The 20,158-nt window shown below is 37.2% G+C and overlaps 1 protein-coding gene and 1 long non-coding RNA gene across 9 annotated transcripts in view; one reads left to right on the top strand and one right to left on the bottom strand.

Annotated features, from left to right (window-relative positions):
* LOC138740560 (uncharacterized) overlaps positions 1 to 766 on the top strand; it is a 29,829-nt gene extending 29,063 nt beyond the window's left edge. For all 7 annotated transcript variants that reach the window (XR_011342993.1, XR_011342989.1, XR_011342988.1 and 4 more), the window contains one exon: positions 599 to 766. This is a non-coding gene — a long non-coding RNA (uncharacterized lncRNA). The remainder of the gene's footprint in view (positions 1 to 598) is intronic.
* Positions 1 to 20,158, bottom strand: part of pof1b (POF1B actin binding protein) — an 82,155-nt gene that overhangs the window by 38,169 nt on the left and 23,828 nt on the right. For both annotated transcript variants that reach the window (XM_069893408.1, XM_069893407.1), the window contains exons 6-9: positions 16,977 to 17,119; positions 9,376 to 9,409; positions 3,734 to 3,814; positions 643 to 735 (exon numbers count right to left, since the gene is read on the bottom strand). In XM_069893408.1, coding sequence (XP_069749509.1) covers positions 643 to 735; positions 3,734 to 3,814; positions 9,376 to 9,409; positions 16,977 to 17,119 — 351 coding nt within the window. The remainder of the gene's footprint in view (positions 1 to 642; positions 736 to 3,733; positions 3,815 to 9,375; positions 9,410 to 16,976; positions 17,120 to 20,158) is intronic.

Below are 20,158 nucleotides of genomic sequence, written 5' to 3' on the forward strand. Positions count from 1 at the left end.
AACCAACCACAATACTGCCCAGGAGGAAAGTACATAAACTGTCCAAATTATGTTCAAATAGTTCTGCTCTCCAACTGAATCAGAAAATGGGTCATTTTTACTATTTGTTTTTTGCAGAAGTCACAAACAAGGACATTACATTTACATTATATCTCCATTGATGAATGCTCAATATATAGCAATAGGGATAATAGTGGAAATAGTTGAGGACCAGGTGAATTTTACACCTTAATATCATTTGCATAGAAGTCAGTCATCTGTTCAAAATGATTGGATTTGCTGGCATGAGGGATCTGGTTTTTATCATGGTTTGTGGTTACATGGTCAATTCCACTGAATGACTGGATAAGTCTCATTGGAGAGTAAAATTGAGTCGAATAGGAAAGGCCCACCTATTTAAGAAATATATTTCCTCTACGCCTTTGGTATTGCTTTAAAAAATGCAACCTGAAACAAATCTATATTATAGTTAAGATTTGTAACCAAAGTTGCTGCACATATTTAATTTTAGTCTTTGCAGGCCATAATATTTTATTAATTAAACTCAGTTAGATGTGCTGAAAGATCTAATAAATTCTTAAATCCTTCATTATTACAGGTACTTCATTTCAATTGCTGAATTGTTACAGTTCTTGGACATACTCTAAGGTCATCTTGAAGATGAAGCAGATCTTCACGTAGGTTGCTGAATGTGGCCAAGAGAAGTCGTAAGGATTTGTCCACAGTAACCCTTGTCTGAAAAATAAAACATACACACAAAACGTCAGTTCACTTTATCCATCTTATTCGATGAATGAGGAACATGTTTCTTCAGACTTGTCATCAAACTGTAGAAACTGGGTTTACTGACCTCCCCTCAAACAATGGATAGATTAGATCTGGGAATATTTCCCTATGGCTAACCATTGGATAGAAAAATTTGCCACCAATACAAATGAACAACATACTGAGGTAATGTTAATGGGGTTTCTCCAAAATAATATGATACAAACAAATTTCCTCCAATCTACTGTTGCAAAGCTATAATGATGATGGTTTGGAGATAGACTTTATAAATCTCTGACCTATAATTATTATTACAGCACAAAATTAACGCAAACTCAAATGGGGAAAGCACAGAGTTACTGATCTGAAAATAACCTGTTTAGAAACATTCAACCAGTGTCTCCTTCTTTCAGATTCTGACAAAAGCTTATCAACCTGAGCAATTAACTGCTTCTCTTTCCAAAGCTACTAACCTGCCCATTGCCAACTTTTTATATTTTTAGTCAGGATTGCCTCTTGGTACACATTTATCCAGCATTTTGATAAGTTGACAAAATCAAAACAAACCCCAAATTCAATTACCAGCTAGTAAAATCACAGAAATGCTGGAGGAACTTGGCAGGTCTTGCAGCATCCACAGGAGGTAAATATATATAACTGACAGTTCGAGTCTGAGTCTTCTACCCGAAACATGTTATTTATGTTTACGTCCTATGGATGCTGTGAGACCTGCTGAGTTGCTCCAGCATTTCTGTGTTTTTACCACAATCTCAGCATCTGCAGTTTTTCGTGTTTCACTCAATTACCAGCTATTTTGTCTCTGCAGTATAGTGGATCAAGCACTGCAATTGACCACTATAATAATGGATCAGAAATGTAGAAATTGCTAGACGTCTTGATCCTGAGAGGTACTTTGTTAGTTTGGAGAAACACGAGCGTCTTTGTTAACATCCATTAAAAACAAAACACGTGAATCCTGTTATAGTTATAGTTATAAAACATATCAAGGAAAGCAACAAAAAAAGTGGGAGTAGAAAATTGGCAAAAAAGTTGAAACAAACCATATTTGTGCATTACAGTAACAAAGCATTTTCTTCCCAATCCCAGTTTATTGACATTGGATTTTATTTTCAATAATTTTGCATGAATAAGAATAAAGTAATTAATTCTGGAATGTATTCAGAGAGAGGAACTTGGGGAGGTCAGAGGGGAGAGGTGGGGGGGTCGACACTTCATCCTGGCCAGCTGCCCACTCTGGACCTTTTTATTTCCAATTGCAGCCAAGACATCAACCATCTCAATTCACCACTCCCCTCTTGTATTCTAATCTTACTTCCTCTGAACACTCTGTCCTCCACTCTTTCCACTACAATCCCAACCTTATCATCAAACTCTACTTTGCTAAAGCCAGATGACAGCTCTCAGACACCTCTTCCTATCTACCCCTCTCACAGAACCCTACCACTGCACATCAAGCCACTATCTCCAACCCTATCACCTCTGGTCACCCCCCCCTACCCCTTACAACCGCCAACCTCATTGTCTCCCATTCCTATATTGCCCATTTCTATCTTCTACCCAAGATACACAAGCCCAACCATCCAGGTAGATCCATTATTTCTGCTTGCTCTTGTCTAGTGAACTAGTTTAATCTTACCTTGAGTCTATCTTTCTCCCCAGGTTCAATCCTTCCTCACCTACATCCGCGATACCTCACATGCTTTCCATCTCTTCAATTACTTCTGTCTCCATCTCAGTAGAGAAGCTTTCCACTGACATATATTACCAACTCTCTAACTCCCACAACTACCTTGACTACACTTCCTCACACCTTGTCCCCTGAAAGGATTCTATTCCCTTCTCTCAATTTTTCCATCACCGCCACATCTGTTCCCAAAATGAGGTCTTCCAGTCCAGATCTTCCGAAATGTCTGCCTTCTTCCACAAACGTATTTTCCCCTCCACCTCCATCAACTCAGCCCTCACCAGAATCTCCCCCATTTCTGCTAATCTGCCCTGGCCCCCTTTCCCCCCAGACACAACAAATATAGAATCCCCCTTATCCTCACCTACCAGCCCACCAGCCTCCCCATCCAACACATTATCCTCTGGAATTTCTGGCACTTTCAACAGGATGCCACCACCAAACGCATCTTCCCCTCTCCTCCTCATAGGGTCTGCCCCCTCCGGGACTCCCTCGTGCACTCATCCCTCCCCACCAATGTCCCCACCCCGGCACCATCCCCTGTGGCTGAAGGAGGTGCCATACGCACTCACACCTCCTCCCTCACCTCAGTTCAGGGCCTCATCCAGACCTTTCAAGTGAAGCAACTCTTCACTTGTGTATTCGCAGGACTGATTTACTGCATCCAGCGCTCCCTTTGTGGCCTTCTCTACATCGGATAGATTGGATACACATTGGGAGATTGATTCACCGAGCACTTGCTCTGTCCGGACCAGGGACAGAGACCTCCCAGTAGCCAACCATTTCAATTCTGTGTCACACTCCTACACTCACACATCTGTCCATGGCCTTATGTACTATCCCACCAAGACTACCCATAATTTGGAGGAACAATACCTGATTTTCTGTCTGGGCACTCTCCAGCCAGATGGCATTAACATTGACTTTTCCAGTTTCCGCTAACCTGCTCTCCTCTTTTCGCCCGCTTTCCCTTCCCCTCTCCAGTTCTCGTCCATCCCTTCACCCTTCTCCTCACCTAGCCATCCCTACTCCCCTTGATCACTGCTGTCCCCTCCCTCCCTTCTCCACCTATCATCTCCTGCCTTTGCGACCACCTACCTATTCCTCCCCCCAAGTCTTTTGTTTGGACGTCTCTGACATTTTTCTATACCTTGATGAAGGGCTCAATCCTGAAATGTCAGTATTTTTACCGTTGCTATATAAAGGACATGCTTGACTTGCTGAGTTCCTCCAGTTTTGTTGCCATATAAATACAAATTTTACCTGCAGGATATAGCGCAAGTGTTGTTTTGTCAATTCAGAAACCCCTTTCGGTATCAAAGCCTCCACATTTTCATTGGTGTCCTGCAAAACAAACATATTCTCTGTAAGGCACAAAATATATATTTTTTAAAGCCATGCACATTAATGTAAATTAGAAACACTGATACAACGTTATTGCTGGAAAAATGCAAGGTTAAAAACTTTTGGTGCAGACCAATGGAAAATAAATAAGATCATGAAAAGAAAATAACCTGACTAATTAAAAGTGAAATGGTAAAGGAGTGATATTGCCAAAGGAATATGAAAATCTACAAAGCCACATTAGTAATGCCTCTTTTTCTCTACAACTTCCCTTGTTCCTTCTCATTGTTCAGCTGTTGCTCATTTCCTTGGTCTGTGATCAGCCACAACTTATAGCAAAGAAGAAACATACGACAACACAAATACCCTAAATAAATTCTCTTCCCAAGGAAGCAGTAGAAGCTGCCTCATTAAATATAATTAATTTAAATTTATATTTGTCATGGATGGATAGATTTTGTTTCGTGGGGGAATTAAGGGTTATGGGGAAAAGGTAAGAGGAGCTGAGTCTACTGCCGAGTCCACAGTCTTGCAGAATAGTGGAGCAGGTTCACTATCTCCTGCTCCTATTTCTGATGTTTTTATATTCAATCAGGAAGGAGAGAAACTGCATTTTAACTCTGTGTTAAAGCCACACATCTTTCACTCTTCCCAATCCATTTAAATTTTTAAAATTCAATTTTGGACAAACAGCACAGAAACAGGCCATTTCAGCCCAGAAGCCCGTACCGCCCTAATACCCCAATTAACCTACAATCCCTGTGTGTTTTGAAGGATGGGAGGAAACTGGAGTATGCAGAGGAAAGCTATGCAGACACGTATAGAACATGCAGATTCATTTCTGACAGTGGCGGATTCGAATCTGGGTCACCGGCCCTGTAATAGCTTTGTGTTAACCGCTATGCTTACCATGCCGCCCCATGCTTAGAATCACCAGTTTACAATTCTCTGGTAATCAGTGTGAATGAGAGGGAAATAGAGTGACTCACATGTGAAGGTGGATCTTCTCTTGCTCTTCCAGACTACATCCTAACCAACCCAGTATCTCTCCTCAATGCTCTTTAGCAATGTGAAAAACAGCTGAGATTGAGTTTCATAGCACTCTGAGTCAAAGCAAGAGCTCAAAATCTTTCCCATTGCTGCTCTGTTCTTTTTCTCAGGAATTAATTGATTATGGGATCACTTTTATCCCATTAAAAGAGTTTTGAGATGGACTGGATCACTCCAGAAAAGGAATCTGTATGTACTCATTGGACTGAATGGAATGTATCACATCCTTCTATGTGTCCACCATAACAAGATAAAACACAATTACCAAATGATAAATCAACTCTTTACAAATAATTCTGATATTTGCTTTTATCTTTGCTTTTTGAAATTATCCTACTTTAGAATCATAATTTGTTATGCACACTTACTTATTCATCTCCCCCCCCCCCCCACAGAATCATAATCTTTATCATCAAATCTTTATTCTTCATCATCCTGTTCCTGTGGTCAGCCCATATCCAAGGGAGAGTTAGGAAAACGGAATATAAAGCTAGATTGTTATCTGATTACTCACCCTTGTTATTAGCAATAGAACTGGAGGATGTTCCACCAAGAACATAGAGATGGAGATTAAACTCCATGCTACTTAAAAGACAGGATTTTAGAGAATTTATTGAGCGCCAAATTAAAATGTACTTTGAAATAAATACAGAATCAGTGAAAGATAAATTTATATTATGGGATGCAATGAAAGCCTTCATCAGAGAGCAGATAATAAGTTATGTAACTAAGATGAAGAAGGACTACAATCGGGAAATAGAACAGCTGGAAAGGGAAATAGTAAGTACAGAAAAAGGACTAGCAACAAGGGAAGATACAACAAAAAGAAGAGAATTGGCAGACAAAAAATAAAATACGAAACACTACAAACTTATAAAGTGGAGAAGAACATAATGAAAATAAAGCAGAAGTATTGCGAGCTAGGAGAAAAAAATGCACAAAATACTGGCTTGGCAGCTTAAAACAGAACAAGCTAAAAGAACGGTATTGATATCAAGGAAAAATGACAACAACAGAGATCAATGAAAACTTTAAGGAATTCTACAAGCAATTGTACTGAATTGAAAAACAAAGGGAAAGAAGACAAAATAGATGAGTTTCTAGCTAAAATTGAACTACCTAAATTGCAAGAAGAGGAACAAAACAAATTGATAAAACTGTTTGAAATGGAGGAGATACAAGATATATTAAAAAAGCTACCGAACAATAAAACGCCTGGGGAGGACGGACTCCCAATAGAATTCTATAAAACATTTAAAGAGATACTAATTCCTTCTCTCCTGGAAGTAATGAACCAGATCGAAGAAACACAAAACTTGCCAGGTTCATGTAAAACAGCAATAATTACAGTAATACCAAAGACGGGGAAAGATCCACTAACACCAGCATCGTATAGACCAATATCTCTACTTAACTCAGATTATAAGATAATAGCAAAACTATTAGCAAACAGATTGGCTGACTGTGTACCAAAAATAGTAAAACTAGATCAAACTGGATTTATTAAGAAAAGACGAACAACAGACAATGTCTGTAAGTTCATTAACTTAATCCACGCAGTACAAGGAAATACGATGCCAACAGCGGCGGTTGCTTTAGATGCAGAGAAAGCCTTTGACAGGGTAGAATGGTATTGTTTATTCAAAGTACTACAGAGGTTCAACCTACCAGAGAAATATATTAATTGGATTAAAGCATTATATAAGGGTCCAATGGCAAAGGTGACAGTAAATGGATATGTATCGAAGCAATTTAAATTAAGCAGGTCAACTATGCAGGGATGTCCACTATCTCCCTCACTGTTCACTTTAGCAATAGAACCATTGGCAGAACTGATAAGAACAGAAAATAAAACAGAAGGGATAAAAATAAAAGAGAAGGAATATAAAATCAGTCTATTTGCAGATGACATCATAGTATACTTAACAGAACCAGAATTATCAATAAAAGAATTACATAAGAAATTGAAAGAATATGGAGAAATATCGGGGTACAAGATCAATGCAAATAAAAGTGAAGCGATGCCAATGAATAATGTGGATTTCACAAAGTTTAAAAAAGAATCACCATTTAACTGGCAAACACAAGCAATCCGATATCTAGGTATTAGACTAGATAATAATCTTGGCCATCTATACAAATTAAATTATCAGCCATTAATGAAGAAATTACAAGATGACTTAGAACATTGGAAAGATTTACCACTAACACTGATAGGAAGGGTAAATTGAATTAAAATTAATATCTTCCCAAGGATATAATACCTATTTCAATCGTTACCAATTCCCTTAACAGAGAAATTCTTCAATGAGCTAAAGAAAATAATAAGAAAATTCTTATGGAAAGGGGGGAAACTGAGGATAGCGCTAGATAAATTAACAGAATGGTACAAACAAGGGGGTTTGCAGCTACCAAACTTTAAGATTATAGAGCATCACAATTAAGATATCTATCAGATTTTTATCAAACAAGGGAAAAATCAGATTGGACAAGGGGGAGAAGGTACCACAACATATACTTTATAAGTGGGATGAAAAGCAGGTGCAGTATAGACGTTCATCAGTACTGCACCATCTGCTCAACATTTGGAAGAAGATTCACTTAGAAAGGAAAAAAAACAAATTACCAACTACCAAAATTATTATTGACGCAAAATCAACTAATCCCATTCACAATAGATAACCTTTCCTTTAGAGAATGGGAGAGAAAAGGGATTAAAAGAATAGAATATTGCTTTTTGGGAAATAAATTATTATCTTTTGAACAAATGAAGTACAAATATGGAATAACTCACAGTACAATGTTTGCATACCACCAACTGAAAACCTACTTAAAGGACAAATTGGGAAGCAGGCTGAGGTTACCAGAAGGAAGCAGCTTTGAATATGTGATTACAGACACAATGATAATTAAAAGATTTATAACAAACATGTACATCAAGCTGCAAGAGAAAGAGAACGATGAAATAAGCTGTAAACCCAAACAAAAGTGGGAACAAGATCTAAACATAAAGATAAAAAATGAAATATGGGAAAAGCTATGCTCCGGAACTATGAAAAATACAATAAACACGAGGTTACGCATGATACAATATAATTGGTTACACAGGCTATATATCACGCCCCAAAAGTTAAATAAATGGGACCCAACAGTATCAGATAGATGTTTTCGCTGTAAGAAGGAAACGGGAACAACAGTACATGCAATTTGGGCATGTGAGAAAGTTGAAAAGTTTTGGGAAGATCCAAATCAGGTATTAAATAAAATCACAAAAAGCAACATACCAAAAAATCCAGAGATCTTTCTTCTAAGTAATATAAGTAAAGAATTAGGCCTCAAACTGGATTTAACACAAAAAAGATTTATTATGATAGCCTTAGCTGTAGCAAAAAAATGTATAATGTCAACCTGGAAATCAGACGAGATCCTGAGAGTACAGCAAAATAGAAAAGAATAAATGTATTCCATTGGAAAAAATAACATATAATTTAAAAAATAAAGTCACATTATTCAAACAAATTTGGGAACCGTACATGGAACACAACAGAGAGGGCCTACCGCGGATCTCCACCCCCTAAAATGATCGAATGAGAAGAAGACGAAATGAACTGACCCAGTGTGTAAAAGTAGATGACACAATTTTCTTGTTTATTTTCACTGTGTGATGACATTGTTTAATGGGTTTATTGTATTGTATATGTTGAATGTTTAATGGGTTTGGAGGGGGGTGGGAAGGAGGGAGGGAAGGGAGGGGGGGATAAAGGGGAGAAAATGACACTGTGTATATTCAAGAGGGAAATTTTTGTGTGTACTTTGGTCAATATTGTTCATAGTGTGAAAAATAAAATAAATAAATAAATAGATCCTTATTCTTCATCAAAATAAATTTAGCTTGTATCTGATCTACCTCACATTTAACTTTTTAATTATATTGGCTTGCAGTATTTTGTACCCACTGAATTAATCACTTTAACCCACTAAATGTTGTGCTTTATCTGCCAAACACATTTTTAGCGTGATTTGAAATGTTTCAACATTTATGTGCAGATAATTCCTAATAATTTATTAACAATAATACTGTGGTTTTTCATGATATATTTGTCGAATTTAATTACATTTTTATAATAATCTTGAAAGATAAACTTATTATTTCTAAGCATTTATTTTGCTTTCATTGATAGAATTTTCATGACTGCACAAAAGGGCAAATGAATTTTCAGTGCCAACACACTATCAAAATATCATCTCACCTGCCAAAATATTCAAAAAGAACAAATATACAGAATATCAGTGTTATAAATGTTTCAAATCACTATCACAATTACAACCTTATATTTTCTGCTCCTTTTGAAAAAAGATTGATCAACAGTTAATTTATTGCTGAAGACCAGTTATTAATCAGGGAAATATTTTTGACCATGTGCAAACAGAAGTTTAATAAAGATCAATTCTTTTCAACTAAAATCAAACTCTGCCATTCTAATGGATTGTGAAGAAGTTGCAGTACTTACATTGAGATCAAAATTAATTTCCAACTTCTTATCTCTGTGGGAAAAAAAATTATAAAAATATTTTGAAATTAGATATTGTTTGCATGAATGTAGAAACAGTTATTGGCAACTAAATTCTGGTCTTCATTAATCATAAGATTATGGTTTGCAAGTCAAGTTTACAAAAACAAAAATGAACAACCCCATTAATTATTAGCAGTTTATACAAAGGGGAACACACATCAAGAGCTAAACGTAGGTCAATTATTGAGCAAATATTCTTTGAGGTACGAAGAGACTTAGAGGATCAGTACACCACAAGGTTCATGGTGCACCAAACAGAGGAGTCTGTCGTTGTGTCGCACACTATGTTGTGAAATACACAGGGCACTGATACAAGGTGAGGGCATCCATGGAGATAAATTAAGATTACTCCATGGTAACACTGGGTAAACAGTGGAAAATTGCGGAAATTATTTAATGATTCACTGTTCCAGATGGCCAAACTGCATTTTGATTGGCCATGATTGGACGGTATGGCCAAGCAAACTACTACTGCTCTCATTTTCTTGTTCTTATTTGAAGGACCCTGATGAACATTTTGAATACAGTTATTTCAATGCTACGACTATCTTTGACACTTTTAGCACTTCTCCTTCATGTATAAAAGAGCCATCACTTTCTAGCAGAGATCACACAACCTTTTTTTAGAAGAGCGTAAACCAAGATTGAGAATAAACTTGTTTCCCTTGTCAGTTTTATTCACAGATATCCTACTTTCATTCCTTTGTTTGCTGCGGCTACCATCTTGAATATTTTCATCCAAAGCCACGACCTCCGATCTGTTCATGGACTTCCACTAGAACCACTTCCACAGGTGGTCTCCACATGTAGCACTATCACAGTCAATGGCAGAGGCAGTTACTAACAACTTCTTCCCCACAATTGGTTGACACAGATGGCGTACAGTGTTGGATTTTCAACATTACTGGATGACCTGATCATGATTTACTGTGCAGATCACAGATATCAAATGCCCTACCATCAATTCATTAAGTCCCATATTTTAACAAGATGCAAGTGCTACATATAACTGCAGGAAATAAATTAGATTACAGGCATAAACATTGCAAAATAAAGTATAGAACTGATGCAGTAGGAATTTAAATTATTGAACTGTTTTTCTTTCCATAAACTAGAAGCAGTCTCGATTGGCAAAAACATCTCCTCCACAATCTCCATCAGCACCAGAGCTGATGTGTTGTGTATTTATCCCCCTGCTCTACACCTATGAATGTGGGGCTTGGTATTATAAAACTATCAAATTTGCTGACAATATCACCATAGCGGGCTGTATAAAAAGAGGTGATGAGTCACCATGCAGGAGGGAGATTGAAAACTTAGCTACATACTAACAACAACTCACACTCAATGCCACCAAAACCAAGGAGCTGATTGTGGACATTAGGAAAGTTAAATCAGATCCAGTGATCATTGGGGGTGAGCAACTTTAAATTCTTGGGAGCCCTCATACTAACATCATCACGAAGCAAGAACATCAGCACCTCTACTTCCTCAGGAGGTTTGATGTGTCATCAGAAACTTCTACATGACTTGGTATGTGACAACAATACCTCTGAGCAGTAAACCCTGCAAAAGGTAGTGGACAGAGCCCAGTACATCACAGGCAAAACTCTCCCCACTATCGAGAACAAGTACATGGAAAGCAGCAGCAATAATCATCAAGGATCCACACCAACCAGGACGTGATCTCTTCTTGATGCTACTATCAGAAAAGAGATATAGGTGCCACAAGATTCACACCAACAAGTTCAAGAAGAGCTGCTACTCTCAACTATCAGATAACATTCACTATCATTTAAAGACTCTTACACTGTTCGTTGTTTCATACTAAATATTTATTTTCTGTATGTAGCTAGTTTGTTTACATTTAATTTTGTGTACATTCCTTTCTTCTTGAGTACAGTTTTTACAGTTACTAGTAATTAGAAATTCTACCTGGCCCACAGGAAAGAATCTCAGGGTTGTATGTGATATCATGAATGAACTCTGACAATAAATCTGAGCTTTGAACTAGAAACAAACCATTGCTTCTTAATCACAGCCCAATGATTTGTCTCAAGCATTGGAGCGAGGCTGAGATTATAGATGGTTATAATCTCCCAGTTACAAATAGAGTTAGGAAATTTCATTCAACACATCGGATTTTTACCCAAGTGATCTTGGAATGCCAATATAATCAGTTCTATGATAATACTATTTAAAGATTTTATTTCCGAGCCACCCACAAAATAGTCAAACTGACAAGATTCTACAGGCTGATATCCTTCCACCCAGTTCTGTGGTTTAATTTTCTCCTACAACCCAATTATTTCTTGACCAACGCTAAATGGAGAAATATTGTAATATTTCTGTGGTATGGGGAGCTTCAAACTTGTACAATTTTCCCTCTGTGCACTGACAATGTTAAAAATATTGATCTTTGCAGAGAGGACCAGGGAATGCTGTGAGACCAGACCAGGAAATCATTCCACATGATCATTATACATGAACTCAAAAATAAGATTTACTGATTGCTGTTATTCCAATTGAGAGGTTAATTTCCACCCCCCCCACCATCATAAATTTAACATTTATCTATAAATTATGCTGCTAGTTAATATCATGCAAGTTGATATTAAATCACGTGGGGATATAAATACGATTGCTGGTTACAAGTACCTGTCAAGAATCCTTTATACCCAACTAAAGGCACAAGAGATTGCAGTTGATGGAATCTTGAGTGAAAAAAAAACATCTGCAGGAACTCGGCAGATTGAGCAGCACCAGTGGTGGTGGGCGGGGGGGGGGGGGGGCGGGGTGGGAAATAATGGTTGATGTTTCTTCCTGGAACCCTTCAAGTCTTGATGAGTCTGACCCAAAATGTTAAACATTATTTATGGCTTTTTTTTTAAGCTCCAACCACCTTCATACTGGTGCCTTGTATTTCTCACATCTATCATCTCTTCTCTGCCAATTTTGTAGCAACTGAAGCACCCTTTAGTTATGGAATATGAAGAGCATGAAAACTCAGATATATCAGGCTATAATAAAGAATCGATTGAGGGAGGATATCCCGTCAGCCCATTTATTGTGGCTTCAATTGATGCCACCAATAATTAAGATTTAATATACACGCAAGTGCAATGTACAGGCATGATGTATTAAATAGTCTTTTTCTGCCTGGGATCACATTAAGTCTCCCATGATCATCCAAAAAATACATGTATGTTTATCCCAAATATTGGGCCCTAAACAATGCTGGTTAAAAAGGAATAAACCTAGTGTTAACTAGTCCAACTTTCTAGAGAGTTAAAACAGGCAAGATTCATGACTGAGGAAATGACCAGATGGAGGCTAATTACCTGCAGGGCAAAATGAGAAGGTGGGATGTTGAAGTTGTGAGAATATCAACAACACAAAATACAAAGGGATTTAAGCAATTGTATCACATCTAAAAGTCAAGCTGGAGATGACCAGGTGTTTCCACAAGCAACGTCAACATTTAATTTCCAAAACAGCTTCATTGGTAACTCGCTCACATTTTTTTTACATGTTCTTAAGTTTTTCATTTTAAACAGATTGCCAATATTGAATTTCAAAGCAATTGTGCTATGAATATTCTAGCCTATTTGAAACTAACTGTTCAATTAATTTCAGTTTTGACTTATTGTAAAAAAAATAGATTTAAAAAGCCACAGTCACTGATTCGCTGCACCTTGGCAGACGGAACATTTAAAAAATAACTGATTGATAGAATTTGTGCCACTGATAAACAATGTGGTGTTAAGCGAATGTAGCGTTAGTTCTCGTATCACTTGCAGGAAACTCAGTCTGACAGCTAAGCCCTTCAGGATTTAAGTTTATTGGTCACAAAATACATAATACAATGTGAAGATTTCTTCTGTGATGAGGTTAATAGATTATCTCCAATATACAGCAACATAAGAATAAAAATTATGGAATTTATGATTACAATGAAATGTTCAAGTTAAAGATACCACCCAATTGTACAAGATCAACCTGACAACACAGCATTCCCTGGTCCTCTCTGCAAAAATAAATTGGCACCAAGCAAGGGCAGCAAGATGACACTGGGGTTCATTCAGAAGCCTAATAGCTGCAGGAAAGAGACTTTAAGCCTATTGATATATGCATTCACATTCTTAAGCACTCTTGCCAATGAGATTACAGAGTGTGCCTGGATTGTGATGAGTCTTTCACCATGTGGACTGAGTGCACATACTTGAGCAGACCCAGTGTTGAATGTTATCGTGGAGGAGGTTGTTACATGCCTTCACTGTAGACACCTGAGACAGTGGTGGTATTGCTGAAATACCCTTGGTGGCAGACATTGAAGTCCTATCAGGGCAGACTCTCCACCTGTTCTATTCTCATAGCTCCTGTCAAACAGTGTTCCTTGCTTAGTCTAATTCTCTCAAAACTTCATTGGAGCCAACTCAATTTTGATGATTTCTGGCATAAAATCCTGCCAACTGTTCACCACTTTGCTCCATTCAGGTAGGACAAGACAAACCCAAAGATCTTGTTGGAAATCTCTGGATTTTTGCTTGAAAGATGCAATATTGATAGAATGGCTATGTCTGGTTGCTTCTGAGATCTGGCCAAATATATTCATGGAGATCTTTGAAGGAAATGACCAAGTGGTGTGTGTGTGTGTCCACACACAAAATCTTATTTTGATTTAATGTAATTGTTTTATAAAACCAAGAGAACTGGTAAGCCATTTCAGAAATAAATAAGAAATAGAAATGTAAACCACAGGAGTGGAAAATAATCAGAAATACTAATGAATATTTACTCTTCCAGTTGAGATAAATTGATAGTTTTACCTTTGGTTTTTTTATTTACAGTAGGACCAAAAACTACAAAATATATGTAACCCTCAGGATAAGCTGCTCAGCTCTTTTTTGTTCATTTCTTTCTTTTATTAGAGTAGGTTAGGTGAGGTTTTTTTTATACAATACCTTTGATTTTTTTTAAAATTTCCACCCATTGCAGTAGAGGGGAAATAGAGTTTATACTGTTTGAAATTTTACAACCTAAAAATATATATGTACACACACATGCGATACTGTATTTTCAGTTTCATTCCCTTTTCTTCATTGCATTGTATTTCTTATATATAAAAAAAATTGAAAAAGAAAGACATGTTAAATGAATTCTGAGGTAAACACTACTCATACAAAGAACTGGTTTTGACATTCCCCGTGGTACTGAGAGCAGCTCTGAGCACCATATCTCATCAAGGGGATATCAACTTCAGAGTACAAGTTACAAACTGACCCCATAGATTAAATTGCAAATAGGATCCATTATTTTTGACCAAATTTCCTGCAATTAAGATTGTTTAAAACATGTTTTATGATATTGAGTGGAGTGTTAATGTATTAAGATTTTCCAACAGATGAGAGAGAACTCTTTTCACCTGTGTCACATTCTAGGGCTAGGGAGCATAGTCTAATATTTACAGGTAAGATTTTCAGGAATTTGGTAAAAAAAAAGACTTTTACAAACAACCATTAAAGGAAGGCAAATTTATTCAGCAAACTTTAATTGATGCTAAGTCAAATGAAAATGTTAAATTTGTGATTGATAATGAAAAACATTGAGGGAAATGGGCAGATGGAGTTGGTCACAGATTAACCATGATCTCATTGATGGAGCAGACAATTAATGAATTGGAGCAGATAATTAATGAATTGGCCTTCTCTTAGGTTCTTAATCTGTTTATTTGAGAGCCAATTTGATAATTTACTCTCAAAAAGAAGCATTTTTCTGTAGATTCAAAATCAACAGTTGTTTTTGGTGGCAGGATCATTACCCTCAAACACACCTGAACTATCAACAAACAAATTAGAAGTGGGAGTAGTCACTTGGTACCTTAAGCCGAGGATGCCGATTAATAGGGTAATGGTTGTTCATCTTCAACTCTGCATTTCTATTTTACCCAAAATGCACCATAACCCCCTTGCTTATCAACTATTTACCTTGGAATTAAAAATATTTAAACATTCTACCTCCAATATCCTTTGAAAAATAAAGTTCTAAAACTCTCAGAAGAAAATTCACTTAATTTCTGACCTAAATGGGAAACTCCTTATGTTTATACAGTTTTGTCCAGTTATAGATTTTCCCACATATCCACCCTCAGAATATTGGACATTTAATTCAAATCCCCTTTCACTCTACTCCAGCAGATTTGGGCCTATCTTGTCCAGCCTTTACTCATAAGACAACTTGCCCATTTGATCTTTTAGTTGAATAAAACATAGGAAATGCTTTCAATGCCGTAACTCCCTTTCTTAAGTAAAGGGCCTTCAAATGATTCTCACTCTCCTTTCAACTAGCCAACTACAAAAAGAATGAGGATAAATAAAAAGATCCATCAGCAAATGTAACATGCAATTCAAAATATTCCATGGTCAAGTGTTGTGAAGGGTTGTAAGAGGATAGATGGAATCAATATGTTTGAAGTAGCAAGTTCGACAATAGTAACACATCCCAAGACACAACAGAGGAGTAATCAACAAACAGATTTTGATCCCAAGCGAGAGAAACAGATACAAAAGTAGGTTTTTAAAAAAATTAAAAATCACTCAGCAAAGATTAATATTAAGCAAAATTTGAACTTACACTCAAAGTGTAAGTTTGGAATTGCTTTAAAACAAATAGCTCCAATGCAATCAATTTTTTATTATGTGGACCTGTCAAAATTTAAAACAAGTCAGTAATGTAACCAAGAAGAAAGAGGATGATCTTAGAAAGATAAAAGGACCCATCCTTTTAAGTTTTCTTGCCTTCCTTAACAGCTAAGCAAGAAAATATCCACAATCATATACTAAGATCTTTTGCAGGCTTTAAAAAGGTGTGTATATCAGGATTAAGAAATACAACATGTAGGTTCAGCAAATTGGCACTCTCTGAATGTAAATACTAGACCAATGTTAAAATCTAAAGACTCATACACTGTCTTAGGAGAGCTTTAATGAAGTGAAACATTAAAGTTTGCAGATGCTGTGATTGTAGAAAGGCTGGAGGAACTCAGCCGGTCTCACAGTGCCCTTAGGAGGTAAAGGTAATGTAACCGACGTTTCAGGCCTGAGCCCTTCTTCAAGGTATGATTTAAAAAAAAGAGGTAGATGCCTGAATAAAAAGGTGAAGGGAAAGAAAGGGCAGGAGGACCACAGACAAAATGTGTTAATTGTTTATGTACAGGAGGACAAGAGAGAGGGAAGGCGAGAATTGATTGGGGGAGGATGGAGGTTGGCTCTGTGAGTGCAGAGCAGGGCAAACAGAGCCAGAGAACCAAGACATAGGGATAGATTGTTGGGGCACTAATGAAAACCAGTAAAGTCGATGTTAATGCCATTTGCTTGGAGGGTGCCCAGATGGAATACAAGGTGATGTTCCTCCAATTGGCTGGTGGCCTCATTTTGGCAGGGCTAGTTACAAACCACTTTTATCTGATGTAATTAGCAAAATCATTCACCTCAAAAATTCCAAGGATCAGAGATACGAATATTTAAATATACACTTACTTCCCCTTGATCTTCTGCATATTTTCCAGCAGGATGTTATGGAGATCAGAGGTCTTGGATGTTAGTTCTGCCAGCAGTTCACCAAAGTACCGAGGATCCAATTTCTCTGGGTTACTACTCTCATAGTCCATCGCACTCTTAATCTGTTATTAGAAAATTATTACAGATCAAAATACACCAGCACAATCAATTAGTTTAATGAATTTGGAATATTTGACAATCATTTAATAGAGAGGATCACTTGAATAAGAACAACGGTCACACATACAAGGTGAAAACCAAAATCTGGTTCACAAAGCAACACATAACATCCCAACATTTTTGCAAAACCGCGTTCTGTGCCAAATTTTATAACAAGGTTTTTCTATTTTGTTGTTTGAATTACGAACAACAAATACAATCTCAGACAATGTCAATCCAATCATGAAAGAAATGGTGTGAATTCTACAACACCATACATGAAAAGATGAAGATAACCATACACGATTATAATAACTCAACTAAAGACTGGTGTTGACAGTGAAATGGGGGGGAAAAAAAAATTTCAAACTCAACAACAACATTGGGGCTCATATTAGTATAACATAACGTCAAAAGTCTTTACAGAGACTGAAAGGCCAAGGTAGACCAAAAGAAGTGAAGATTTTGTGGTGAATCATAATGGTTTTAATAGATTAAACCAAGGAATTAATTTACATAACAGAAATCATGGGTGAAGTGAGATGCTGATTTTAATTCAGCGATCCTCGAGTTCTAGTTGACACAGGTGCTTAACCTTTTATTCGGAATTCCAAAAACCAGTAACCTTCAAAAACCGGCACTTTTTTTGGTAGATGACATCCACTCATCAAAGATAGAGTTTGGCACCAAACATGACCCTATGCGACCCTCGTTCAACTCCCGTGTATATTGTCGCGTTCTGCGTCGCTAATTAGTGGTATTGTGACTTTATAAGTACCCTACCTGTCGAGCAGGACCCTCGCTCAACTCACTTTGGAACATCCTGTGTTGTTCTGCTCCTTTATAAGCGCCTCAGAATTGCCGTATACTGACGCCCATCCAGCGCTGCGGTGCCTTACTTTACCACTTTTCACCCACTGCCCTATCTGACCCTCATCTCATCCCTTTTGATAAGATAGACAATACTAGGATTAAAGTTGAAATATTGCAACATTATCATAACATTTACTCATTAATGTTATTACTGTATTTCATTTTATTCTTCATCAAATCTATAATTGCTATAAGGGTTTGCCCTGGAGTTTGTGGAGGTTTGGTATGACATCAAAAATTTTCTACAGAGGTGTGGTGGAAAGTGTGCTGCATCACAGTCTGGTATGGGGACATCAATACCCCTGGTACATTTTTGAACAGTGGGAAGAAATTGGAGCACCTGGGGAAAACCCACACAGACACAGGGGGAATGTACAAACTCCTTACAGACAACATGGGATTTACTCCATGCCCCAATCGCTGGTATTGTAACAAAGTTGCACTAACTGCTACGCTAACCATGATGTCATGTATGTACTCTGACAATAAATCTGAAATCCGGATATTTCTCAGCACGTCAGTACTAAGAGCACTCATTTACCAATGAGAACATCAAGAACATGTTGCCACTTGTGGACAAATCATCTCATGAAAGGATTTCAGCAACATATCTCATTTATCCAGAAGGGCTTTACTGTAGGTGGCAGATAATGAGCAATATCACCTTTCAAAATTAGGTTTGCTCTTCACATACAGAAATTGAACATAAAAATGTGTGGCTTCTAATCAATACTATGGCTACAGAAAGTAAAAAAATCTGGGCCTGCTGTCCTTGCGTGCATTACCAAATGTTTTCCCTGCTGGAAAAAACAAACTGTCGGATGAACTCAGCAGATCAGGCCAGATCTGGATACCAGCTAGGATCAGTACTCATGAAGGGTCTTCAGCCTGAAACACTATCTCTGCTAAATGTATCAAGCATTTTTTTACTTTTGTTTCAGTAACACAGGGATACCTAGAGTAATCAATAGACCTCTTGCTGCCTTTGGGAAGAAAACCTAGTTAAGGTTGAGTACATTCCTGGTGTATGCCTTCAGCTACTCACTGGATAAAATGTCAAAGATATTGTTTCCTGGGAGTTTTTATTAAAATTAATATCTCAACCATATTACACCATCTTGCCACAGATGTGTAATCAGATACACCTCGCCTATAAGTTGTTAATAAAGTTGCGTGAGAAGCATGGCATATGAAGGAAACACCTTCATATTCTTGATTAAAGCCAAGAATAAAGGCAGCACTTTGCATGAATTGGCTGCAAATGACACATAACCATTAATTAGTTTGGGCAGATTTGTTAAAGATCAATTGCAATTCTGTTACATTTGAAATTATGTTCATTTCGACAGACAAAGCTCAGATATTATGCTCTGGAGAAATGACATCTATTAATGGGCTGCTCAGCTCTGTGTGAATGCATCTGCAAACCAACAAGTGCCAGTTAAATTACAGATTTTTGCAGCACCTACTGTTATTTCAGTACGAAATGATTGGATGCAACAAATGTGAAAATTGTGTCACCATACTAATCACAGTCGCAACAGGTAATTATATGTGCAGAACAGTTTAGTAAATAATTAGCCAAAAGCACAATTGTTTATCGACCTCAGTTTATATTTTTCTAAAAATAAGGATTCGAGTTTTACAAAATTCCAGTCTTTAATCTGAAAAACACAGACTAAAAGGAAAACCATTTAAAGTAGGCCAGCTTTGACATTATGGGCATTTGAAATTCAACCCAGCTTTACTTAAACCAAAAGACTTGTACTGAGTGACACATACATCTCTCACAAAATATCCTTTTCCATACTGACCCCATATCAACTACAGCACAATTTTCTACCACATTTCACCTTCCAAAGTCTTGTACTTGTGCCACCGCCAAACTCCAAGAGCTATATGTTCCACTCCAGTGGACCCCCCGCAATCCAACTTTCTCCCCCGCTATTTCTGAAGCCTCTCACATGGTTGATCAGTAAACTGGAGTGTAATGTGGAAAATGGTGAAGTATTAATTTTGGGAGAAAGCATAGAAATAAAGATTAATTACTATGAAACCAGATAGTGTACATAGGAATTTTGTATGTTGATCATGAAATGCAGTTACAAGGCAGAACAAGCACCTTGAAT

Source organism: Narcine bancroftii, chromosome 8 (assembly GCF_036971445.1).
Source record: "Narcine bancroftii isolate sNarBan1 chromosome 8, sNarBan1.hap1, whole genome shotgun sequence".
NCBI lineage: Eukaryota > Metazoa > Chordata > Chondrichthyes > Torpediniformes > Narcinidae > Narcine > Narcine bancroftii.